Source organism: Podarcis gaigeae, assembly GCF_964106915.1.
Source record: "Podarcis gaigeae genome assembly, chromosome: 14".
NCBI classification, from domain to species: Eukaryota; Metazoa; Chordata; class Lepidosauria; order Squamata; family Lacertidae; genus Podarcis; species Podarcis gaigeae.
The window spans coordinates 5,597,175-5,624,211 of record NC_139690.1 but is presented as its reverse complement, the minus strand read 5'-3'; the positions used below and the strand labels follow the sequence as shown (position 1 = coordinate 5,624,211).

General features: G+C 42.0%; 1 protein-coding gene across 8 annotated transcripts in view; it reads left to right on the top strand.

Moving 5' to 3' along the window:
* RNF111 (ring finger protein 111) overlaps positions 1-26,756 on the top strand; it is a 49,784-nt gene extending 23,028 nt beyond the window's left edge. For 2 of the 8 annotated variants that reach the window (XM_083712546.1, XM_083712550.1), the window contains exons 4-14: positions 11,327-11,490; positions 12,109-12,306; positions 13,195-13,508; positions 14,492-14,741; positions 15,037-15,403; positions 17,646-17,771; positions 18,536-18,662; positions 21,290-21,382; positions 22,721-22,816; positions 23,882-24,009; positions 25,389-26,756. In XM_083712546.1, coding sequence (XP_083568672.1) covers positions 11,327-11,490; positions 12,109-12,306; positions 13,195-13,508; positions 14,492-14,741; positions 15,037-15,403; positions 17,646-17,771; positions 18,536-18,662; positions 21,290-21,382; positions 22,721-22,816; positions 23,882-24,009; positions 25,389-25,506 — 1,981 coding nt within the window. In that variant the 3' untranslated portion in view covers positions 25,507-26,756. The remainder of the gene's footprint in view (positions 1-11,326; positions 11,491-12,108; positions 12,307-13,194; positions 13,509-14,491; positions 14,742-15,036; positions 15,404-17,645; positions 17,772-18,535; positions 18,663-21,289; positions 21,383-22,720; positions 22,817-23,881; positions 24,010-25,388) is intronic. The other 6 variants (XM_083712547.1, XM_083712551.1, XM_083712548.1 and 3 more) reach the window with 3 other exon arrangements.
* The last annotated feature ends 281 nt before the right edge of the window (positions 26,757-27,037 follow it).

Here is a 27,037-nt window from a genome sequence, read left to right as displayed (position 1 = left end):
GAGCCAGATCATTGCCATTTTTGTCATGTGTTAAATCTTCTGCCTAGCTGTGCTCTTTCCTTTTCACCATCTGATGGTACAGATATTCTCTAGTCCCTGTCCTTCTGCCTCTGCAACAGTTGGATGCTGATTCTAAATTTAGAACAAGAGAACCCTTCTCTTCAGATGTATGCATTTAATTACATACAGCACAGGTTTTCAACCTTTTTGAGTCCATTGCTCCCTTGACCAAATACATTCTTTCTGCGACACCCCTGTGGGGCTCAGGAGCCCAGTTATGGCACCCCTTGCCCGCAGAGCTGGCAGCCCCCCACCCTTTTCCAAACACCCTCCGTTGTGGAGGGTTCCCTCAGTCTCCTCTCCTCTCCCCTCTTCTTAAGAGTCTAGGTATTTATAATTGTCAAGAATAAAGAGATTGGTCTGTGTGACTCAAAATTGGATGGTCCCTGTGAGGCTTGGGAATAACTACTATTTTTGAATGTCTCCAGGTTGCAGGAAGTCTGTTATCAGCTAAAATATCATTACAATATCATTGTTAATTACTTCCTTTATCTCCTCCTTTCCCATACATTTACTGTCCTCCTCCTTTAGTTATAGGTATCGCTATAGTGCAGGGGTCAACAACCTTTTTCAGCTGTTGGCCAGTCCACCATCCCTCAGCTCATGTGGGGGGCCGGACTATTTTTTCTAAAAGATAAAAAAGAACGAATTCCTGTGCCCCACAAATAGCCCAGGGATGCATTTTAAATAAAAGGATACATTCTACTCATGTAAAAACACACTGATTCCTGGACCGTCTGCGGGCTGGATTGAGAAGGCAATTGGGCCGGATCTGGCCCACGGTCCTTAGGTTGCCTATCCCAGCTATAGTGTCTAAAAATTTCTTAATTTCTTCTAGAGAGAGGTGGAGGTGTACAGAAAGGAGAAAAGCTTTTTAAATTCTGCACATATTTTGTACTATAAACCCTTTCTCCTGCCTTTAGTTTTATACCTGTAGTTATTGCTTTGTTTCTCTTTTTGCAACTTGGCAGCAAAAATAGTAATAATATTTTTGTTTTAAATAAAATAATTGTACCATTGTTTTATCTATTTCTATTGCTTCTAGTTATTTTTGCTTAATTTGTAATAGTAAACTTGTTTTGAAGTTCTTGTCCTGTGCTTTTGTTCTAGGGAAAAGACTTCCTGTTCTAATTGCATCTTTTGTGTCCTGTAGATTTTATTCAGTCCTGATTTTTCTTGAAACATACTCCTCTAAACACTGCCTTTATTGTTTCCCACAGCAATCCTTCTATTATTTTTCTTCGTTTTTGTTCCAATGATGCATAAAGTTTTTCTTTTACCATTTGATTGGTTACAAGGACAGGACTAAAAGACCAAATATAGGTCACATTTTCTGACAGAATTAATAGGAAGTGTGCGCTCACTGGAGTGTGTTCTGTTATGTTAATTTCACCAATATGAGCTGTCTGCACTTCCTTTAAAAATGAAGGCAGAGTTTGAAATTAGCCAGGTGCCAGGTGCATTTTGCACTAAGCTGTTGGCTACTTGTGACCAAGTGAAGTTGCCTGGGCCCCAGGATGGTGCCTGACATCTCCACCATCTGGAGGTGCATGTCTGGGGATCATTGGATCAGGACTGTATAATTCAATCATTCTGCACAATCAGAATGGATTTCAGGAACCAAAATGCTTTTTCTGTGCAGCCTGAGAAGGAGCGATGAACAACATTATAGTTAATTGTTGTAGCTTGCCTTTACTGTCCTGCTCTCAGTTGTGAAGAATATTCTTATGATATCAGTGGCCCATGTCACCATTAAGAAAAAGAGGTAGGAATGTCTATATATATGTGGACTGTCCTCAATCTTAACCTAGCTCAGGGTTGCAATCTGAACTAACCAGATGTTTAACAATCAATCACAGTCCTTCATTTGAAAAATTAGAGCCGTATTGCCCTAAAATGGCAACTAGACATTCTGTTTTGGCGATTGTAACCTTGGTTTAAGGATCCATTTGGCACCCAGGTTATATAGCTGAGATTCTGAAACAGGGCAGAGGTTAATATAAAGTCTAAAGATTGTGAGCTATGAACAGGGGAGACAAACATGTGAGTTGTATCCACTGGATTCCACTCACTCCATATATCCCATAGACCCCACTCTTACAATGTTCTCAACAATTTCAGTTGTTCCTTGCCCTTTTTAAACTCCACTGTTGTTGTTTACATTGCTTTTCCCATGCAGAATCAGTTAGGTCTTTATGTGAAAGGCTACTTGCGCTCCAATTTAAATCTTCCTCCAATTATTAAATCATAAGAAGAAAAAATCATTGAGGCGTGACACAGGTTTTTGTAAAAATGACATTTGGCCAGTATTCAGCACATAAACTGAATCCAAAGTTACTTAACATATCCCACTGAGGGTTTCTTCTGTAACAATAGATCTACCATTTGGATCTCTTAGTATTTTAATGACCTGAAAATTAAGTTGAGAATGAACTAAGATCACAACTTGCCTTCTTTTATTTGACCCTATTGCTATGAATCATCTTACCCAAGATTGATTAAATAAGGTGTTTTTCTAATCCACATGAATTCCCTTAAACAAACTATATTTGGTTACCTATTATAAAGATATTTTGCCAGTTGAACATGTTTTATTGGATCTCCCATCCCTTTTAAATTCCAGGTAATCGTAGTTATACTTCCACTCTTTTTATTTGATGCCATCTTGCTTTCTTATTTGTATATACACCCTCCCTTCCCCACAACTGAAAAACAATTCAACATTCAACTTAAAACAGTAAAATACAACTCTGTATGTGTCCTCTATAGACACTAGAGGGCACTCCTGCACCATTGGGGTATAGAACATACCATAAGTACAGTGGTGCCTCGCAAGACGAAAATAATTCGTTCCGCGAATCTCTTCGTCTAGCGGTTTTTTCGTCTTGCGAAGCACGGCCATTAGCGGCTTAGCGGATTAGCGCTATTAGCGGCTATTAGCGGCTTAGCGGCTTAGAAAAAGGGGGGGAAACTCGCAAGACGTTTTCTTCTTGCGAAGGAAGCCCATAGGGAAATTCGTCTTGCGAAGCGCCTCGAAAAATGGAAAACCCTTTCGTTTAGCGAGTTTTTCGTCTTGCGAGGCATTCGTCTTGCGGGGCACCACTGTACACATGATGAGTACATTTTAAATATTAGCTTAGATCTTAACTTCAAGGGGTACATGTGCTATAATTACTGCTTTGTCTAGCCAATTGTATGGCTTCATCTTGAATAAATTATTTTTAACACCTCAGAGAAGGGTCTTAATTGTTCATTTTCTAGTTGCTTGAGAGTAGAGAAGTCTGGTGTCCTTTTCCTTGTGCTATCTTTGTGCTACAAGATCTACTACAGGTAGACTCCACTGGGTTCTCTTCTCCTGGGTCAGTGCCTTCTTGTTGTAAAAAGCTCAGCAATTCAGAGAGTCATTCCAACTCCAGAAGTTGCAAAAGCTCTGCTACTTCCCAGAGGTTTGCAGCCAAAAAAACTGAATTTCCTCTGTTGAATATTAGACAGAAAGTGAATGCTCAGTGATAATCTGATTACCACTTCTGATAATCAAGATCGGGGATTGTCAACCTGGTCCCTACCGTCCACTAGTGGGTGTTTCAGGATTCTAGGTGGGTGGTAGGGGGTTCCTCTTTCCATTGAGCACTGGTGGGCGGTAAGGAACTTTTACCATCAAAAAGATGCATTAGTGGGCAGTAGGTATAAAAAGGTTGACTACCCCTGATCTAGATGTTACTAGGTGAAATCCTCTCCTTTTTTCAAGGTGTCCTGAGATAGATTCTGGAGAACCATAATTGGTTGATTTTCAAAAGTTATATTTTCCACATTCCTAAGCGTTCTCCATATCTTTTTTTCCTAAAATCTATGTAAATATATGTAAATAATGTCTCTTGGAGGGGCTGAAACACATGGACGAGTTGATAGGGCTCCATGGGCTCACCCAATATCCTCTGGAGATAGTTCCAAGGCAGGTATTAGCAATTTAAACCACTATCTTGTCACTTTCTGCCCCTTCTACAAAGCCCCTGCAAAGTTAACCCTTTAAGTCTGTTTTGAGAATCCTCCAGCTTTGATTTTATATCTCGTGAGCAGTTTTCAAAGCTTTTCTTCATGTTGTCCCTTCTCAGCACTGCATTGGTACCCTTTTCTGCCGCAGCTTCTGCCGTCTTAACTGGTTCGGGCGCCATGTCCTCTCTTTGCTGGCTCATTGCCCTGGCTTCTTGGTGTCCCCGTGGCATGAGAAAGTTAATTATACCCCCTTATTTTTATCTCAGCATATTTCTTGAACTGGGGTAAAAGTTTTCAAGTTTTCCCAGTTAATTGGCTGTTTTGAAAAGAAATTATGTACTTGAGGGCAGGAACTCTGAGTTTTGCAGCCATCTTGATTACTGGCTGACCACTCCCCCCAACTGACTTCTTCTAACTGATCTACATAATAATAATAATAATAATAATAATAATAATAATAATAATAATAATAATATTTATACCCCGCCCAGCCATTAACTGCCTCTTCCTTGAGACACCCCTTTTCTTTCCAACCAGGGTATCTTCCCAACTAGTAAGATTTGCGTGGAGTCGGCGGTGCTCAACAGGCCACTAAGTGGGATGAGATGCAATGCTTGACAAAATCAGATTTGACCAGTTTTCGTTCCCTCATGTACCTTCTCCCAGAGTCACTGCTATTTTGAGTTAGTGCAGTGTTAAACAGCCAGCCACCCTTGTATACCTTGTATATGAAAGTGAGGACCATTTATATATTGTACAGATTTCGCTTTACGTTCAGTAGTGTGAATGCTGTTACGCATTCTGTTAAAACAAGGCTTTGCCTTAGAAATAGAATTTGGGAGGCTCAAAAGTGGAAATTACAGGAGATCCCAACGGTAATGGAATGGCAGGATAATTTTTTTGAGTATACAGAATTAGCTAAAATGACTTATAAAATTCGAGACCAAAAAGGGACAAAGTTTGAAGAAGAGTGGGTTGCATACATAAGAATTAACTGTAGAAGTTTAAAAACTAGCAGGGTTAACATAAATCCTGTGATGTTTATAGAAGGTGAATAAGAATCTGCAAGAGAAGATATATATTAAGAAAACTGAAGCAAGGAAGGAAGTCAGGGCGTGAATATACGCAGTGTAAATAAGATGACATAAAATGCTGACTGTAAAAGATTGTTTTATTTTTGTTTGTGAAAAACATAATAAAAAAACATTTTTTTTAAAAAAAAGAGAATTTGGGAGGGGGAACTGTTTCTCCACAGAGAACCAGCTGCTTTGCAAAGTTTAATTCCTGGCATCTCTAGATAAGGCTGGAAAGGACTCCTATCTGACGCCGCCAATCAGTTTAAATCCCACTGAGCAAGGTGGGCCAGTGGCCTAACATGGTTTATAGCAGCTGCTTATGTCAGCTACCTTTAAACTAGAACATTGCTTTCTACTGGCGAAGCAGCAGAAGTTTGTCCTTTCAGTTATTTACCTCAATATTTTGTTAATTTTGGCTGCTACGTCTCCGGGTCTTGAGTTTCTCTAGCTGCCATCCTGGGTTCAAAATGGAGCTTTGCTAAATAAGGCAGTGCATGACTTCAGGCTGAAAACACAATTTATTCGCTCTATGGTTACTCTCAAATATATTTACAGCTACCTCATAATATATCTGCCTCAACACAGGCAACCAGTTACCACACAATCCATTTAATAGGATTACTTCATAGCTTTCCAGTCTGGGTCCTTCCTGTGCCTCAGGCCTATGAAAAGTTGGTCCTGCCATTGTATAGGAATGTAAAGTAAGTCAAGAAATGTGAGTTTACTTTTAATACATGGTTCCTTTTTCCTTTTCTCTCTCATTTTACTCTAGGCCTCACCTTCTTCCTTGCTCCTGCTTCATTAAACCATATATTATTATTTTATTTGTGCTGCACATGAAAGCCTCTTTCCATCTAACGGCAGGAATAATCTGTAGTTGTACTGGGGAGAGATATGCAGATAGTTCTCAAGTTGTCAATTATTTTGGTCTTTCATCTTGCAGCAGTGCTTTAAAGTGTCATCCTGGATGAAACTCTGCTGATAGATGCCGTGATGCCTTGATCAAAGATAAATGAACAAACCTTCTGAATTCAGTCTCCTCAGCAAATGAGAAGAGACCTAAGCAAAGTCTCCTCCCTTTTCAGACTCTCAAAATGTATGGATCCCTCACCCAGTAGAACTGATGGGAGCTTTGCCGTTAGTTCTAACAATATGTACATTAAAAAAAACAAATCCCAATCCCTCCCTAGTCTAAAATTATTCTGCCACCCTAAGCCCCTTCCCTCAGCATGCAGAGATTCCTGATCACAGCTGATAATATCCAGCTTGTCGCCTGTCTAAAATCATGGGATCACGTTTGTTATTAAAGATTATTTTAGCTGGAGTTTTCACCCCAGTTTTATGCCCAGCATGAGTATCACCCATTTGTCCATGGATTCCTCAAGGAGTCCGATATCCTACTGGTTCAGTCAGTTTGAATCAGTTTTAAAGTAGGAGAGAGAAATCAAAAGGAACTTGCATGAGGCCATGGTCAGCCTAGGCCAGAGCTTTTCAAACTGTGTATCACAACACCAGGGTGGATAAAAATCAATGATTTCTATTTTATTTTTAATTTAAATCGGATTTTTAAAAATTTAAATCAGATTTTTTTGATTTAAATCAGATTTTTAAAATAAAATGCTTTTGGAGGAAAAATCTTTCTAAAGATAGTTTTTTATTTAAGTTACATTATAGTCCAAAGGCTATTCATCAGGAAATAAGGATTTGTTTTAAGATTTTCATGTGTGCTTAAACTCAGTCTAAGTTTATTTTTTTAAAAACCGTTTAACCACATCAGTTAACAAACATGGATACATATGCTATAATGTTATTGTTTCAGTTAAATAAATTGTTATTAAGGAAGTGATTATTTTTCTCCTTCCAATAAAAGTGCAGCAGAAAAGTTGTCCAAATATAAACAGTTAACTTATTAAACCTCACCATAATTTTATAGTTATCTGTCTATGTATTTCTGATAGTTTAACCAAATCAGTAATTTTTGATATAACTGTGAAAACTACTCTGAGAATTTATTATTCCAAAAATGAAACCTTCATCTGGTTGTCAATATTAAGATTATACCAGCAAGAATGAGTCTTTCTGTGAAAAAATGATTTAAATCAAGTCTTACTGACTAGTGATTCAAACTGATTTAAATCATATCCACCCTGCACGACACATTAGTGTGTTGGCTGCAGTGTGTGTCACGTGAAGGCTCCCCACGCTCCTCCCAGGGCCGGAAAGGGGTTAGTTTAACCTTCGGTTTGCTAGTTAAACTGAATTACTGTGTCGCGAAACGACGCATGTCTAAAAAGTGTGTCACAAACATGAAAGGTTTGGAAAGCTCTGACCTAGGCATTGAATGAACTAAAGACTTGGAAATGCTGAAACAGCAACTTTAATGTGTACCTGGTTACTTTATTGACATTGTTGTAAAATACTGATACACAGTCATGGAAAAAAGAAAGTACACCCTCTTTGAATTCTGTGGTTTTGCATATCAGGACATAATAACAATCACCTGTTCCTTAGCAGGTCTTAAAATTAGGTAAATACAACCTCAGATGAACAACAACACATTACATATTACACCGTCATGATGTATTTAACAAAAACAAAGCCAAAATGGAGAAGCCATGTGTGAAAAATTAAGTACACCCTTACTGCTTTCCTAGGAATTAAGGGACTAAGTAGCAGAGAGGTGCTGCTAAGCAAATGCCCTTGCTTAATTTGATCATCTACAAGTGTGTCCACTTCTATAAGAGCTGAAATTTTAGCAGTTTGCTGGTTTGGAGCATTCAGGTATGTTTTAACACAATGCCAAGGAGGAAAAATGACACAATGCTCTTAGAGAAGCAATTGTTGCTGCCCATGAAACTGGGAAGCATTATAAGGCTATCTCCAACCAATTTTAAGTCCATCATTTTACAGCAAGAAGGGTTATTCAAAAGTGGAAAACATTCAAGACAGTTGCCAATCTTCGCAGGAGTGGACGTCCCAGCAAATTCATCCCAAGGGCAGACCGTGCAATGCTCAGAGAAATTGCAAAAAACCCAAAAGAGACATCTCAGGCTCTACAGGCCTCAGTTAGCATGTTAAATGTTAATGTTCATGACAGTGCAATTAGAAAAAGACTGAACAAGTATGGTTTGTTTGGAAGGGTTGCCAAGGAGAAAGCCTCTTCTCTCTAAGAAGAACATGGCAGCATGACTTCAGTTTGCAAAGTTGCATCTGAACAGACCACCAGACTTCTGGAATGGTGTCTTTTTGACAGATGAGTGGAGATGTTTGACCATAATGCACAGCACAATGTTTAGCAAAAACCCTACACAGCATGTCAGCACAAACACCTCATACCAACTGTCAAGAACGGTGGTGGAGGGGTGATGATTTGGGCTTGTTTTGCAGCCACAGTACCTGGAAACCTTGCAGTCATTGAGTCGACCATGAACTCCTCAGTATACCAAAGTATTCTAGAGTAAAATGTGAGGCATCTGCCCAACAATTGAAACTTGGGCAAAATTGGGTCATAAAACAAGACAATGATCCCAAACACACCAGCAAAAATACAACAGAATGGCTGAAAAAGAGAAGAATCAAGGTGTTGCAATGGCCTAGTCAAATGGCCCAGTTCAACCTAATTGAAATGCTGCGGCGGGACCTTAAAAGTGCTGTGCCAGTAAACCTCAGTGAACTGAAGCAATAATGTAAAGAAGAGTGGGACAGAATTCCTCCACAACGATGTGAGAGACTAAAAGTCATACAGAAAATGTATACTTCAAGTTATTGCTGCTAAAGGTGGTTCTACAAGCTAGTGAATCATAAGGTGTACTTAGTTTTTCACACATGCCTTCTCCATTTTTGCTTCATTTCTGTTAAATAAATCATGACACGGTGTAATATGTCATGTGCTGTTCATTTGAGGTTGTATTTACCTAATTTAAAACCTGCTAAAGAACAAGTGAATGTTATTATGTCCTCATATGTTAAAAAAAACAAAATTCAAAGAGGGTGTCTTCTTTTCCCCATGACTGTATACAGTGGTACCTCGTGTTAAGAACTTAATTCATTCTGGAGGTCTGTTCTTAACCTGAAACTGTTCTTAACCTGAGGTACCACTTTAGCTAATGGGGCCTCCTGCTGCTGCCACATGATTTCTGTTCTCATCCTGAAGCAAAGTTCTTAACCCGAGGTACTATTTCTGGGATAGCAAAGTCTGTAACCTGAAGTACCACTGTACTTGGGATCTTTTGCAGAATGCTCTAATTTTAATTCAAAAAATAAAGGTAGCTTATTTTGGCCTCTAAGAAAAGTTGCAAATACGTAATAGGGCAATACCTTTATTAGGCCAATCAAAATGTCACAAAATAGTGTGTACGCTTTGGAATTTTCTAGCACACACCATCAGGCTAGATAGTGAGGAGAGAGGGGGGAAGGTATTTTGACTGTTGTTAAAGCCATGCAGTCTATGCCTTGTCAGAGTTATTTTGGTTTCCTGATCTTTGGCTTCTTAATTTTCCTAATACAGATTTTTTAATTTTAATTCTGTGTTGGCAAAACTCTTGATCCAGTCAAGGATGCAGTTATGAATACTCAGTTTAACAGTCTAACATTACTGTTAAAATGGGTACCTATAATTTGATCTTTGATTGGATGAAGGATAGTGAAGATGCTCTGGCAAACTTGAGATTCACATCATGCTTTTTCTGAATAGGCTATGTAGTAAAGGGTTTGAGTATTCAGTTTTGTTACAGTGGCTTCCTATTTTTGTGTAATGAGGTTAAAATAGCATTCATATATATCAAAGGATATATAAACATAATAAAAGTATGAATTTAGATTTGAGGCTCTTGCGTATAATGACACTACACTTGCTCATTAGATCTGTACATTAGTGATGTAGAAGGTAGCATTTGTGCCATTTTTTACTCTTATTGTAATGTGCATTCACACCTGCAGTTTAACAGTTAAGCTAGGTCCAGTCTAAGCCTTGTCCTTTTGAATCTCTCCCACTCTGTAATTCAATACTCTCCAAAGCTACACTGCAGTAGAAAATCTGTTTACATATTCTTGGGGCAATGAGACTGGATTGTGACAGGTCATCATGGTCAGTATGTGGTGGACCTCCCTATACCTACTTGGGGCTAACATTTTGCAAAGATAGCCCAGGTGCTATTGCATGGTACGTTCTTAAGAGAATGCAAACTCAAGATTAGTTGACACAGACTAGTTAGTGCCACTATCGTTCAGAGTCTTGTGGACACAGAAAACTGCCTTAGCTTTCTATTCAGACCGTTGATCCACAGGGCTCGTGCCAGACATTTTGGCTCCTGATGCGAACCACGAAATGGTGAGCACACAAACACTACGCCAGGGCCAAGAGGTTGCTGTGGCAGGGGGGTGGGGTGTGGAGTGGAGGCAGATCCATCCTCCAAGGAGTGCACCTCAACCACTGCTGCGGCAGTAAACCGTGTGCCCCTGGGAGGCCAGATCTGCTGACCCTGTGGATCCTGCCACCTGAGGCAGTTGTCTCACCATGCATCCTGGGTCAGCTGGCCCTGGCTGAGCTATCTAGCTAAGAATTGTCTCCACACTAAAGCGGTCACATGTAATGAGAAGCCGGGCTTTCTTTTTTATTATTATTATTAAGTTTTTTATTGTTATTGTTATTTAATTAATTTCAAACTTCAAATTTGTTACACATTTCTCTTGAGGAGCCAGACTTTCTAATGTGAACAAGTAGCATGTAGGTGTACAATGCCTAATCACTCTGGTTTCACGGTTCCCCGGCACGAGTGGGATAAACAAACCAGGGTGTCCTGACTTCCCATTATGTCCAAGCCAGGGTTTGTGACTTGTTGTGGAGCAGTAAACCATGACCTCTGCTTCAGGTGTAACAGGTAGCCAAGGCTGTACACAAACCAGTCGTTAAGTTTGGCTTCAAACAAGAGTCTCCTCCGCCTGCCCCTGCCCCCAGACCTACCTGGGGATGCCAGGGATTGAACCTTGGACCCTAAATAGAGCACATGTTACTGAAGGTGGCCCACAATTGATCTGGAAAACAAAATACCACTTAAAACAAAACTCAGTTTTGAATTGAATTATCTGAAACTGTTGGTGGTACAGATTGGAGAAGTGATCATCTTACCAGACCTGTCATGGTAAAAAAAGAGAACCTTTGTTTTGAGTTTTCAGGCATTTGTACTTTATGCTTCCAGGTCTCGATCGTCACTTGGGCATTCTCGATCCCACTGGGGCCACAGTTCAAACTCGCATGCTTCACGGCCACAGGAGCAGCGGAACCGTAGTAGAATCTCCACAGTCATTCAGCCCCTGAGACAGAATGCAGCAGAAGTAGTGGACCTCACAGTGGATGAGGATGGTAGGTTGCAGCAGTGACAGAGCCTTGACCCTCCCATCAGTGAGAAGCCGATTAGTGTTCTGAAAAGAAACAAGATGTGTTAGCTGGCCATTGAAACTCTTGACTTTTGGATTGCCATGTTAAAAGCTGCTTGCATCACATAAGGGAGTGCAGACATGATACTTTGTGGTCTGGCCAGGCTCAGGGCTGCCTTTCATGATGTTTCAGACATGGGAAAGTCTCTCTGGATCACTCCTATGTTTGCATACATGCATCCTCAGATGTTACTGTTGGTACTCTGAACTTTTGCAGGCCTACCACCCAACACAGATGCGATCAGAATAAATCAGGGGTTTCCAGCCTTTTTGCGGCCCATGGGCACATTTGACACAACAATGTTAAACTGATCCTGATATGAATAACTGTGGAACTATTGAGGTTGGTGCTGTAAATATATCACTGTTACACTGGTTCTATGCACCAAAGGGTACTGTTTGGGCACAGCCAGCCACATAGTAACCCCACGTTGTCTGCCTTGTGTTTGCCCAAGATGTGTGTCAAATGAGTTCTTAGTCATAACCCACTTAAACAGGCTGCAGGTGCTTAAATTTCTTTATGTTGTTTGTCATTTTTATACAGAGCCCACTGTTGTGCCAACAACTTCATCTAGAGTGGAATCTCAGACTGCAAATTCCACGTCCGATGGCGGCCCTAGTGTCACGACCTCAGAGCAGGTCTCTGACGTAATTTCTAGCCTCTCCAACAGCCAGTCCTCCTTGGCCCCAGAGCCTTTGGTTGTCCTCACCAATAGTGGGGCTGCAGGGAATCCGGCAGGAGGTATGATTTATTTTATTTTTTTACTGTTCTGCAGTAGGTGAAAATGCTGGATTACCACAAAGTTGGTGTGCTTACTACTTTGAAAATGTATTGCATGCCTTTGCTGGAGAGGCAAAGAATTTCTGGGGCCAGTGTTTCCTTCCTGTGTATTTTTTTTATTGATGACATGAGTGTACTACAGGGAGTTGCGGTGAATTTTTTTTATCTGAGTGTTACCCAGTTTGGGGTCAATCTGTTGTACTGGGATAGCAAATGGTAGACTCCACAGGCTCTTGAGGTCAGCTGGACAGTGTTGTAATCCTAGTAGGGGAGCATGTGTTCCTGGGAATGCTGGGGTTTCTTACTGAAAACGTTGAGTGACTACTTGTACCTAAACTCACAGTGTGCAGCCCCAGGAAAGTTTGAAGCACATTCCAGGGCATCCAGTTTGTAGGGGCTGCTGGTGAGTCTTAACAATTTTCTCTGGTGCCCAGTGCAAACAGAGTGCCTCAGAATGCCCTGTAATGCAGCTTTTGCAGAGGAATCCCATACCAGGGAGACTGAAACCTTGGCCTAAGTCTAGCCAAAGACTGGCTATCTTCTTGCAGTGGCTCTCTGGGTCCTCCCCATCATCTGCTACTTGCAGATGCTGAGAATTTGAATCTAGGACCTTCTGCATGCAAAACAAGAGGGGTGGAGGAGGGGGAGTATCGTGGAGCAGGGCATGACGAACTGGTACCGTGAACAGGAGCGTTTCACACTGCAACATTTTGTTGCAGGTCACAGTGGTCTCACTTTAATAAGCAAATGACTAATCCAGTTGTACATCCTGCAGAGTTTTCAGGTTTCGCTTTTACTGTACCTGTGTTATCAGCTGAGCTCACATGTTTCTTTCTCTCCCAATTTAAGATGACTCAAGAGGAAATACCTCAAGTACAACACTGGAATCTGGCCCTCCTGCAATGCCAAGGCTGCCGTCATGCTGCCCCCAGCATTCTCCATGCGGCGGCTCCTCGCAGAACCACCACATCCTGGGGCACCCTCACGCCAGCTGTTTTCAACAGCACAGCCATCATTTCCACCATCACCACCACCACAACCCCCATGCAAGCGTCCCTCTCTCACCATCCTTCAGTGAATCCAGCTGCCCTGTGGAAAGGCCTCCCCCAGTGCCGGCACCTGCAGGATCAAGTAGCAGTTCTGGCACCACGTACCATGAGCAGGCAGGTTTGGTTGAGAATGCTTCACTGTGGTCATGGTGAAGAGTTATGGATAATAGTTTCTCCATGTGCTGTGCTGTGCAGAGTGCATTTTCTAGGGTTCTAGGCCGCTAGCCTCAACTGTCAGAAGCAGTATGCCTCTGAATAGCAGTTGCTGGGAATCACAAGTGAAGAGTGTGTTGCTGCGCTGATGTTCTGCTTGTGTGCTTCTTGCAGGCACCTGGGAGGCCCCTGTGAGAACTGGGTGCTGGACTAGTTGGGCCTTTGGCCTGAGCTAGCAGGCAGGCTTTTCTGATGTTCTGACATACTAATGCACTACATGCTGCCTCAGGGCTGCTGCTCAGGGCATCCTCTGCAGGTCTCAAGGCAAGGAAAGGTCTATATGAGGGCAGACATTCTCTCAGATATTTGGGCCCCAGGCTTTAAACGTAAATGTATGCACTCAACCCGTTACCCCAAAAACATCTGGAGTGCAAAGGCTGGTGGAGATGAAAATGGGATTAGGGAGAGTTTGAAGTTAGGGTATCTGGCTAGGGAAACTCAGATTTCCCTCCTGCCTCTTGCTGCTGACAGGCCTCAGTCATGGCTTTTCCCCAGCACTACATGTGTGCCCTGACTTGAACTGGAATGTTGGCCAATATAGCCCTTGGTTGGACCCAAGGAGGAACTTCTTATTTCTGAATCCTAAAGTAGCTCTTTGGGTTCCTCTCTTTGTGGAGATCAAATGGGTTTCCTTATACCTGCTAACTAGCAGGTTTACAAGGAAGATGCCAATTTCATGGTGAAAAACTAGTTGCTGCCCTCTTGTTAAATTTACTAATGGCAAACGTTAATCATACCATTCAGAGACAAAAGCTTATTTAGTATTTTGCTAATGGACAGCATTGTGCATATGTGTTTTTGTGCGACTTGTCCTATAGTAGCCTTTTGATCACAGTCCCACGAATATTCAAATAATCTTTTTGTTTTGCTCTCCCTCCTTGCAGCAGGCGCTCCCAGTGGACTTAAGCAACAATGGCATAAGGAACCACGGAAGCAGCTCTTTCCACGGAGCATCAGCCTTTGACCCCTGCTGTCCAGGAGCCTCTTCCCGAACAGCCATATACGGGCACCAGGCGGGTGCTACTCCCAGCCAGCCCATTGCCATAGATGGATACAGTGCGAACATGGTTGCCCAGCCCCAGCCTCAGCCGCCACCCCAGGCTTCCCTGGCATCCTGCCGGCATTATATGTCATGTAAGAATGACTGCAGTCCGTATATGAGTTGGGTGGGGGAGGCCCCCCAAGGATACCCTGCTTCATATTGGCAGCTGGCAGGGTCTCTGCAAAGTGGTGCAGTTGGCAGGATGCTCACCCTACTTGAGTGGTGCCGCCTTACCTTGTGGCAGGGTAAAGCGAAGTGTCTGCCATGGGCATCTGATTTTCTTTTTTTTTGGGGGTGGGGTGCTGTCAAGAGCAGCAGATGATATTAGTTTAGCAGACAGTTGTAATGAACTAACCGGGTTTGTTGTTCTCTGCTACCCCTTTTCAGATGCCTCTTTGACTCGGCCGCTTCATCATCAAACTGCTGCATGTCCCCATTCCCATGGAAACCCCCCTCCCCCTGTCCCCCCTCAGCCGCCACAACCCACTTCGCAAGTGGACTATGTCATCCCTCACCCCGTCCACCCCTTCCACCCTTCCATATCCTCGCATGCCTCTTCCCACCCTGTCCCACCTCCGCCGCCCCCACACCCGTTGGCCAACGCTGCTGCCCCAATCCCCCAGCCCCTCCCAGCCACCCACCAGTCTATTTCCCATCACATCCCTGCCACGGCATCTCCGGCCCAAAGGCTGCATCCTCACGAGGTGATCCAGAGGATGGAGGTCCAAAGGAGAAGAATGATGCAGCATCCAACGTAAGTCAGGCTTTAGCCTGGAGGAGGAACAGGGCAGTGGCTGCTGCTACCTAGCGGTGGATAGTGGCATGGAGGAGTGTCAGCTTCAATGAGGAAATAAATAAAAAATTGTCCAGTAGCACCTTGGAGACCAACTACCATATTTTTCGCTCTATAAGATGCACCAGACCACAAGACGCACCTAGTTTTTGGAGGAGGAAAACAAGAGGAAAAAAAATATACAGAATCTCAGAAGCCAGAACAGCAAGAGGGATTGCTGCGTAGTGAAAGCAGCAATCCCTCTTGCTGTTCTGGCTTCTGTGATAGCTGCACAGCCTGCATTCGCTCCATAAGACGCACACACACTTCCCCTTACTTTTTAGGAGGCAAAAAGTGAGTCTTATAGAGCAAAAAATACGGTAAGGTTCTGGGTATAAGCTTTTCGTGTGCATGCATACTTCTTCAGATATAAGAAAGCTTATACCCGGAACAGCTTCAATGAGGGTTCTTTCTGAATCCTTTAGAATACAGGCAGATCACCTGATCTTTTTTCTCTGCATTCCCCATCCTGGCACCCTCCAGATGCTTGGGACTGCAGCAGCTCTCATCAGCTGTGCTGGTTAGGGGCTGACAGCAGGGAAAGCTTGAGCCCTCCAGATTTTACTGAACTACAACTCACATCATCCTTGGTCATTGGCTATGCTTGCTGGGGCTGATTGGATTTGTAGTTCAGCAACATCTGGCAGGCCAAAGATTCCCCACGCTGTCGTCCAAAGCTTCTGGGGGGCACCAGGTTGAGGAAGACTGTTCACCCACTTAGTTGCAATTGCCAAGAGGTAACTAAGGAGCTGTAAGTCTGCCTCTGAATAGCAGCTGACAGTAAACTAGTTACCTTTTTCTTTTAATGCCATCTTTCTTCCTATGATCTCAGGCTGGTAGACCTGCTTCTCCCCCCACCCATTTTTCCCCTCACAACAACCTGTGAATGAGACTGTGCATCTAGTGGTTGATTGGCCCAGGGTCATCCAGTGGATTTATGGCTGAGCGACAAGTTGGACCAGTGTCTCCTCAACCTTAGGCTAGTGCTATAATCAGGACACTACACTGACTCTTAGGAAACTCAGGAGAAAGCATTGGGGAGAGGGGGAGGTTAACTGGTATTTGCTGTGATGTAAGGTCTAAAAGCTGCACCATCCTTCTCCTTCTCCCTGGGCTCTAATTTGAGCAGAAAGCTCAAGACATGAATGGATGTAAATAGTTGACTCACTTCTACTTGGGAGCAAATCTCATTAAGAACAGGAACCTATCATCTGCTCTCAAATGTTTAGCTGTAATGGAACTGCTATTAATTGAAATGTCAGCCTCTGTCATTTTGAATAATTACATCACAGCAACTCCATCCAGTTTCTGGATTTTAAAAAGGAATGCTAATTGAGATAGGGCTTTTCACTTGATATTCATTAAAAAGCTCGAGTAACTGAGGCTTAGTTATTAGGAAATGGGAAATAGGCAAAGGCCACCTAAAGTCTAGAAGTTCAATACATCTGAATCATTTTAGAAATATGCCATTTTTATATAGTAAAAATATCCTGTGTCAAGCATGTACAGTGGTACCTCTGGTTACGTACGCTTCAGGTTACATACGCTTCAGGTTACAGACTCAGCTAACCCAGAAATAATACCTCGGGTTAAGAACTTTGCTTCAGGATGAGAACAGAAATGGTGCTCCGGCAGCACAGCGGCAGTGGGAGGCCCCATTAGCTAAAATGGTGCTTCAGGTTAAGAACAGTTTCAGGTTAAGAACAGACCTCCAGAACGAATTAAGTTCTTAACCCGAGGTACCACTGTATACAGCCTTTCTCACACTTATTTATTTAAACTATTCTGTATCACTGTATAATAAAATATATGTCAGCAGTTTACAACAATATAAACATAAAACCAGACAATAAAATTATAGAAAGTTAAAAACTTGTTAAAAGGGGGGGAAAATCAAAAACAAACATCAAAGGACTATTTGTCCACAAGCATCTCTCCCCCCCCCCCCCCAGCCATGTACTTCTCATTGAGGAATGTCTCTCCTCGCCTTCACCAGATTGAACTTTGGTTGAGACAGGGTGGGGAGATTGTGAATGAAGCAGGCTGCTCAGAAATGGAAGCCGAGAAACCTATCACCCTTAGGCTGCAGTGTGAGGTAATATACAAAGGAGAAAAGCTTTGCATTCCTAAGGTTTCAATACTCCTGCTCCCCCTCCCCCCCCAGGAGAGCACATGAACGACCACCGCCACATCCTCACCGGATGCATCCCAACTATGGCCATGGACATCACATTCATGTACCACAGACAATGTCTTCCCACCCACGTCAAGCACCAGAGAGATCTGCCTGGTTAGTAAGCTCTTACCTTCTCTTGATTTACATCAGCAAAACATGTCATAGCAACCTTTGCTTTTAGAAGTTATAGCAAAGCATCCCTGTTCATCATACTTGCAAAGACAACTGATCAAGAATAAATTCTTAGTTTATTGTAGATCAGTTCTTTTTATAAAGACTGCAAATGCTTCTTTGAGTTGTTTTTGAGTTCCTCCTTAAACGGGCTTTGTTTTTAATCTATTGCATCTGTGTCCTATTTTTTTCTCAAAGCAACTGTGAGAGATTTCTCATTTTATCCTCACAAGTGTGCTACAAGTCTTGTGCTACTAATTTTGTTTTTGTTTTATTGTTTTTGTCTGTGCAGGGGTTATATTGCATTACACAATGGTTGTTTGGTAAATTAGTAATTGTATTTTATGAGTAGGCATATTGCATATTGCAGCCTTTCTCAGCCCCTTCACGTGTTTTGGACAACAGCCTCCAACAGCACCAAGTAGGGAAAGGCTGGTATGTTTCATTTACGTTTTATGAAAGCCTCCTTGAGAAGGCTTTGCTTTAGAAAGCATCTAACAAACCTGAATGAAAACAGGTATTTTGATCCAGGCCTAGAAATAAACAGCTAATCAACACAGAACTCTTAGTTCCAATGTTTATGTACAGTATCTCCAGAAAACTGCATGAGTCTTTCATTCCCTGAATAAGGAAGGTGTTGCTGCCTTCACTGCCTAGAAGACAGGAACTAGCCTGACTAAAAGTGAACTCTCTCCTTTCCCCAATAGGGAGCTGGGAATCGAAGCAGGAGTGACTGCAGCTACCTACCCACCAGGCCCGCTGCATCCTCACTTGGCTCACTACCACGCACCTCCTCGACTTCACCACTTGCAAATAGGTGCTCTTCCTTTAATGGTAAGGAGAACAGCTCTGAAGCCACTGCCAGTATTTGACATTTGCTGCTGCACAACAGCCACTGGGCGCAGCTCCTCCCTTCTGAAAAGAGTGAGGATTGTGTCACAGAGTCCATGGCAGGTGGTCCCTGCTTCCATTTCATTTGAAATTTTGTTCATGGGAACATTGACATATACAAAGATTTTTGTGAAAAAAGAAAAAGGTGGGCTTCCTAACCCAGGGCTAGGAAACCTGTTGTTCTCCATATGTTGTTGGACTCCCAACTCCTATCAACCCCAGCCAGCATGGGATGGCAGGAGTTCTAGTCCCGCAGCATCTGTTCTGCATCTCTGTCCTAACTGGCAGTCCTAACTTGTATTGGGTTTAATTCGCCCACATTTCTCACTTGGAAATCAGAATATAACCTAAATTAAATTAGCCAGTAGTACATTGACACTCTGCATCTGATTTTGTTGTTGCTGTTAGTTTATAACTCACTTTGCAAGGCTAAGTTACAGCACTCCTTGATTAACTGGAAAGTGCTAAGAAGATTATCTTCTAGTTACTTTTGCTACTGTTTAATTTCACATTTGATGTGGTTGGTGGAAGTAGTTTTGAATTCTAGCACCCCCTCTATTTTAATGCAAATATTGGGGTTTGAGATTACAGGAAGGGCATATTGGAAGCAAGGATGGTTATTTGCTGCTGGTCTGCCTGCAATTTGTATGTGCAATTTGGCAGAATCTGAGATTGATCACAGACTCCAGAATAAAAAGACAGTTTATGCAAAAGGAAGAGACCACTTTTGATGAATTCTGGCAGTTCTTGCCTAGCTTTGTACCTGAATAACTGTTTCCAATGGCATTACTTGACTGTTTAGGCTCCTGAATTAGAAAGGAAATTGTTGCTGGCTTTTCTTCTTCATGTGCTAGATGAAATGCTAGTTAAAATGATAGCCCCTGGATTGTCAGGTTCTCTTACAACAGGAGCTTATGGCCCCATGTTGTTGGACTCCCAACATCCCTCAACCCAGCTAGCATGACCAGTGGTCAGGGATGATGGGAGTTGTAATGTAGCAACATCTAGGGCCACAGGGTCTTCATCCCGGTTTGCAGAGAATGTTGTGAATGTCGTACAGCACTTAGCATAACTGTGCAAGTGGCTTATGCATCACTATCTTTGACCCTGTGCAACTTGTCAATGTCAGAGACTACCACTTACCTAAACGAAATAGTTAGAAAATTTCTGTTGGAAAAGCAAAAGAGGTGCGATCAGATGATGGTTGACAAAGGAATTAAAGTTTTTATTTGTGCCTTTCTTACAAAGTCCTGAAGGATGGTCTGTGTAAGTAGAGTTGCACCGGTAATGGCTGGTCTCCAGGAAATTTCTGGATTTGTGAGTTGATGGCTTTCTTTACTATGCATAAGAGTAGGCTAGAAGTGCTCTAGTTAGTCAGCCAAGTGGGAAGGTGTCATTTCTGCTAAGGTTAGTTCCAGGTCATTGGAAGGACAGAAAATCACCCTGATTTGAGCATTTACTGTTTTAAAGATTTAGTCCCCACTTTCCTATCCAGTGACCTCTATTGCATTAAAGGATCTGAGGACCTGGGGTTTGCTTGAACTTGTGAGGAAGTGCAGAATGTGGAATCCATCTGATAGGCATCTAGCTGTGGTGAAAACTCTCTGAACCTACAGTTCTTTTGACTACTTCCTTGTTTTAGGAATGAAGGGATACTCGAATGTCCGTTGTTTCATTTTTGCTTTGTTGGTGGGATGACTTTAACTCGAGATCTCTGTGGCCTTTTAGGGGACATGATATTCTGGAGCCAGCAATGCTGCCACTCAATATGTTTTGGACCATATATTTTATCAGACCAGCCAGTATGCCCAAAACATCTGGAAAGTACCAGGCTGGTGAATACTGCTCCCCAAATGTTAGGCCAGCATTCTTGGAAGTGGGGTTGCTTGCTGCGTTCTTACTGACTTTACAGTGTGCATTGGGATTTCTCTGCTGTGTTCCCTTTGGGGTTTGTTTTTTGTTCTCACCTTTCCATAAAAAAGTGTTGGAATTTCTAACGGGGGGTGTGTGTGTGTGTGTGTGTGTGTGTGTGTGTGTGTGTAGGTTCTGAAATAACATGGTGAGGTTGTGTATGGGGAGGCATACACCAACAGTTTATTCTAAGTGTTGTATCATTGTTGGAAGGAGTCCCTGCCCTTTTAAGACCATAATTATATGCGAACAATGCATGAAGCTCGCTAGCTAAGGAACTACCTTGACTTGTTCTTAGATAACTTGCAAGTTTTGTTATAATAACCATCATCATGTTAGATTTCATGTCTACTATGTTTGAGGCACATAATTTGCCAAAATGTTTCTGAAATACTCACACCTTAAGTCTTGGTTGGGTGAAAACAAGTCATCCTCTGGACCAGTTCAGACCATGTTCAGAATAGTTTCCTTCTTTGAAAGAGTTTGTTTCTGGGAGCCCTTACAAAAAGAGAAGGGATGGCAGGGTCACCATCTTCCAGGATTCTGTCAATTGCTGATGAGAATCAAAGCAGCAGGGTTCTGTATTTTTGCAACATGGACAGTAAAATACTCGAAACTGTTCTGCAATTAGATTTAACTCCATTCTGCTATTTGAATAGGTTCCTGACATGGCGGGCTACCCTCACATTCGTTACATTTCATCGGGATTGGATGGAACTTCATTCAGAGGCCCTTTCAGGGGCAATTTTGAGGTTTGTAATAGAATAAACCTGGCTATGTGGCAGGATTTTTGCTTGAGGGGACACGGGGGAGGGGTACATTGCAGAGTTAAATGTAAACTAATCTGGTTTTAGATTATATTTTTTAAATGACCTCTGGCCTTTTAATTATGTCTTGGGAACAAAGCTGGTGTTTAAAAAACATAGAATACTTTTTATTATTATTATGCAGCAGTAGGTGGCAGTTAATGGACTATGTACTGCAATAAATGTTTATGTTGAGAGGATGCGGTGCTGCTTGAGGTGGCTTGCTGAAGAGGAGGATAGTTGGTGTTAAACTGTCAATCCTCTTGCTTAAGTGAAGCTGGGCCACGTTTGCAGCTGAAGTTTGTTATGCACATCAGAGAAATTAAGACATCGGATGCAGAGAGTTAATGAACTCTTAATGTTCTAGTTCAGTCTTTCCCAGCGTAGTTGCCCTCTGGATGTTGTGGGCTACAACTCCCATCAGCCTCAGCTAGCACGGCTGTATGATTCTGGGGCTCATGGGAGTTGCAGTCCAAAACATCCTGTGGGTGCCAGGTTGGGGAAGACTGTTCTAGTACATTGGAAACATGTTCAGGAAGTGCTTTCAATTTAAGTTGTGTTCTTGGGGCCAAAAACTGATTACTGTGTTTCAGCCAAAAGCCTTGGTGCTCTTCTTGTTGTAGAATCAGGAAGCGCAGCCTTTTCAGTGCATTTTATTGTCATCCTACCATCATTATTAAACATGCAACAAACCATCCTGTGCATAAGCACAAGAGTAAAGCCGACTGCTCACCAGCAAGCTGAGCTGGCATTATTTGAACCAACTAGGTATCTTCCAAAAGCCTGTGGAGCCCTGACAAGGGAATTGAGGGGGTCTGTTTCATGAAGGTTATTTGCAGACCTTGGATTGCAGAGTCTTAAGGCAATGATGGGGAACCTGTGCCCTCCACAGATATTGCTGGACTACAACTCCCAGCATACCTGATCATTGGCCAAGCAGGCTGGGGCTGAGAGGAGTTGGAGTCCATCAACATCTGGAGAGTTACAGGTTCCCTATCCATGTAGGGACTCAAGAACCCCCTTAAGCACTAAACCACCTCATGCTGAGCCTCTTTATGACATCAGAGCAGGTAAGCCATTCGCAGCAAGAGGGGCTGGTGATTGACAAGGACCCCTGTGGTATTAGAGGAGATCAGAAATAGAAAACTGCTTACATACTACTTTCCAAATAACATGCATGTAAATTAAGTAGTTGAGACAACTGTTTTGCCATTTGAAGAATGAATAAATGATTAAGTGAGAGGACCAAGATATTGAATTCTCTCGGTTCCTCCTTGATTCCAGGAATTAATTCATCTGGAAGAACGTTTAGGAAATGTGAATCGTGGAGCTTCGCAAGGGACAATTGAAAGGTGCACATATCCACACAAATACAAGAAGGTGAGCATGTCTTAGGGGCTGTTTTAGGGCCATGTGGAGGGGTGGGAATACATTTTGGACAACTAAACTTGCAAATATTAGTTCCACAAATTCTTATTTACCTATCTGTAAATAATAGAACACACACACCCTTTTAAGAATGTACTCCTCAGATCGTGACTAGATTGCTCTTTTATAGAAAGTGACAAATGACATGTTTTGTAAGTGTAGCTGGCCTAGGACTGCTACTGGATGCTTCTCCTTAAGGAGCTGAAAATGCAGTTCTTACTCAATCCACAGTTCTGGAGCCTTACATTGTTTTGTCTTTTAAAAGTTCAGAATTGTTAATAAATAGGTGAGAGGGACAAGTTCCATCAAATGTCAACACATACAAACTAGCATGTCAGGAAAGTCCAGCCTCTCCTTTTCCCTGATGTGCTCTTTGTATTTGTAGGGACATTTGATCACCCAAAAGGTAGAGCCACAAAAACAGACATGTAATACAAGTCTGCTGATCGTGTAGCATGCAAAAGTGATTTGTAGTAATTTCAATCTCAGCAATCCTATCAGTGGAGTTTTAGTTTATATTATAGTGCTGAAATTGAGTTGGGGAATAAGAGTTGCCTAAAGCCACCAATGTCAGCTGATCTGAAATCTCAGCTTTTCAGCCCAATTATCAGGCCTGCCTATTGCACCACATGAGTTTGTGCCAGCTTGTTGCACTATTTTTCCAGGATTATACACCAAAGCATATTTTAGGATTGGCGCCCCAGACATCATCATCACTATTGGTTTAGTTTTCTAATGTAATGTTGTCCAGGACTGCTTTCCCTTTAATTTTAGATTCTTTAGCTTTCTTAACTTGTTAAGGTTGTTGCAAATGTCTATGCCAATTTAATCACTGAAGTTTAATATGTTGTTAAAATGATTGTGGGGAGGCTAGAAATGGATGGGTTGCTTAGCCTGCTTGTTGCATTTTGTTGAAACCTTCATGTGTGTACTTCCAATGCAGTCATAACAGAACTGATAAATGTGCATAAAACAAATCTTACTCAGTTTGCCAATAATGTCATCTCTGCTAATAAGGTAACAACTGATTGGTTCTCACAGAGGAAACTGCACTGCAAACAAGATGGGGAGGAAGGAACTGAGGAAGATACAGAGGAAAAATGTACCATTTGTTTATCTATATTAGAGGAAGGTGAAGATGTCAGGTAAATAATTAAAAACAAAACAAAACCCCAAGCCAGGACCAAATCCCTGGCATTCTAAAAACCATTTTGGAAATGTTATATTTCTCAAAATTGAGGGTTACTAGATGCATTTGGAAATTCAGTCTGTTCCAGTCCCAGTTAGTTGTCATCAGTACACTGGAAGTGCCATAATGAACTGTCATCAGAAATTACTGTTAACAAGATTTTTAGAGGTCATCAGTTAACAGGACTGTAGTGTATTGCCCTTTTGACATTTATAGGGCCTGAAGTGAAAAAACTGAAATATTTATAATGTTTCAATAAGAAGGAACATATCATCAAAACATACTTAAAACAGAAAAATAACATTTAACACAATAGTAGTCCCAAAACTGAGAAAAGGCTGAGTTTCATGTAGCCACCTTCACATTGAGTGTTGTTGAAAAGCTCTTCCTTGCTGTAGTGCTTCACCTGGAATCATAAATGGTTAAACACTTCCTAAACATGATGTGGACAGGTGGTAGAGCACCTGCTTTGCAAAAGGTCCCAGGTGGTAAAGCTGGGAGTGACCCCTGCCTGAAACCCTGCAGAGCTGCTGCCAGACAGTGTAGGCAGTACTGAGCTAGACGGACCAGTGGTATGACTTGGTTTAAGGCGACTTCCTTTGTGCTTTTCCCATGCTTGGAAGCCAATGCATGCCTGCACTGCTGCTGCCAGGATTATGTCAGAACTAGGGTGCGTGCACTGCATGTGATTAGAGCAGTGCTTAGTAGGAAGGAGTGGGCATGGCTCACCCATGCCTTTGGCCATCTTCAAGACTGCATACTTCTGCATACTTCTGCTATTGATAAAAATAAAATCCCCTACATCCCCTTTTGTCAGTGACAGTCTTTCCTTGCCACAGACAGTGTCAACTCTTCTGCACTGACAGACCTTAGGACAAGCTCTGCTGTACTGTTTCAGTTCAGCATCTTGAACCATCTAATTTAGTGTGTTTGGGGTACTAGCATTATTGTGGCCGTGTGCTTTTAGTACACCCTCAGATCACCATATAATACCCAGGGAATTGCAAACCTTTGGGGGAAAAAGTTCTGACTTTCATGGTTGCAGAGAGAAGCTTGCAAGGCCCAAGTAGAGACTCAGAAACTAGATGGTGCACTATGCACTAAAGATCCTTTTATAAAATATAGGTGCCCTATGATACAAGGCCCATCATGTTGGAAAGAAATGCCACAGCCTTGCTGACAGTCAGATCTCCTAATCAGTATGTTAAAATGTGAGATAAAATAAAGTAGGGTTGTTGTTTTTAATGGAGGACCTTTTTTATCATGTATGTTTTCAGGTAGCCATTCTTGCCTGTGAAGTGCTGACCTCTCTCCTTCCATTTTTCTTGTTCATAGGCGTCTTCCATGTATGCATCTCTTCCATCAAGTGTGTGTAGATCAGTGGTTGATCACAAACAAGAAGTGCCCCATTTGCAGAGTGGACATTGAGGCTCAGCTGCCAAGCGAAAGTTGACACCCTTTTGCCTAAAACCTCTTGCTCTCCTCCTTCACGCTCATCCTTCCTGGTACTGCAGTCAACCAAAGATGGCATGACTTACCTGTGCAGATGTTGGAAGCATTTGAACCTGCTAGAGTGCTGTTTGTCTGCTCTATGGTATACCTAATGCTAAACCTACAGTTCAGTGTATTTATAAAGCTTTTCTTTTGTTTGTTTAGACCGTACAGTTTTCCCTACTCTTAACACATTTTCCTGTACATTTTGCATGGTTCCTTGTATTGCATTTCTTTGCACATGTTATGGGCTTAGTGACCTCTCCAAACTTGCAGGCAAGATTATCTGCTTTAGAAAATAGAATTGTGTGGTTTTTTTGTTTTGGTTTTTTTTTACATAGAGTCAGGCTTATTCAGAGTATGATTTCACTCAATACTAACCTCAGAGTCCTTAATTTAATCATGTATTTTAGTTCTAAATGTATAAAGATCAAAAAGGATATTATTGTGTTTTTAAGACATTCCTTAATTAGGGGGAAAAGCTGCTGTATACTTGTGTTGGGGAGAGACGCCAAGCACTTCTCCTGCACAAGCCTCCTGAAAGTGAATGGGAGCCTTGTGAGAGCTCTGCAGGCGCTGTTCGTTCCAAGTTGCACCATCCATAATAAATAACTGGGAACATAACCTTCAGATCCTTTGATTTCAAATGGCATAACCCATTATTGGATCATCCTTTTCAGATCAAATGTTCATGTTCTTAAACCTTCAGCACAATGCAGATATATTTGAATGTCAATATTAAAAACATTTAGACTGCTGTCCGATTGTATGTACCATTTTCTTATGTCTAGCAATTTGAATTTCTCTAACGTAATATTTTGCTGCTGTGAAACAGCTCTAATGAACACTAAATATTTGATTTCAACTAGCTGGGTTGTAGATACATGCAGATTGAATAAAATAAGTTTGCAGGAAAACAGGGGGGAAAGACAGGCTGTTTTTATTTGTTTGTTTGCTCCTCAGTCTTAATGCTAAATTCATCTAAAGATCTGCACAAGCTGGTTTTGTAAAAAAAAAAAAAATACAAAAATTGGGGTTGGGGGTTGGGGTAACAGCCACAAAGATTAAACCAAGACTTTGAATTTAACTTCCTAAAGCAAATATCCATGACTTCATAGAACTTTGAAAGGTCCCTTGCCCTGTCATGGGAACTGGGTGGTGTTTTTTTTTTTTTTAATTTAGTTTTACAGTTAATAAAGTTAGCTGAATCCACCTGTCTCCTGTGTTGTTTCTAAGGTTCAATTTGCATAATTTGGGGGGGGGGGTTTAGGAATCAGACTGTTAATGCTGTTGCTAGCTTTGTACTGACTGCCCTAAGATCAGGCAGCCACCCCCAGGTACAAGGGATGAATGACCTAATTCCCATTGTGCCTGACCGCAGGCCATGATGGCTGGGCCTGAGGGGAGCTGGAGTCCAATAAAATCCATAAAGACACAGGTTATAAATCTTTATTATATACAGTGATGTTGGCTGCAAAATTAAGCCCTGATCC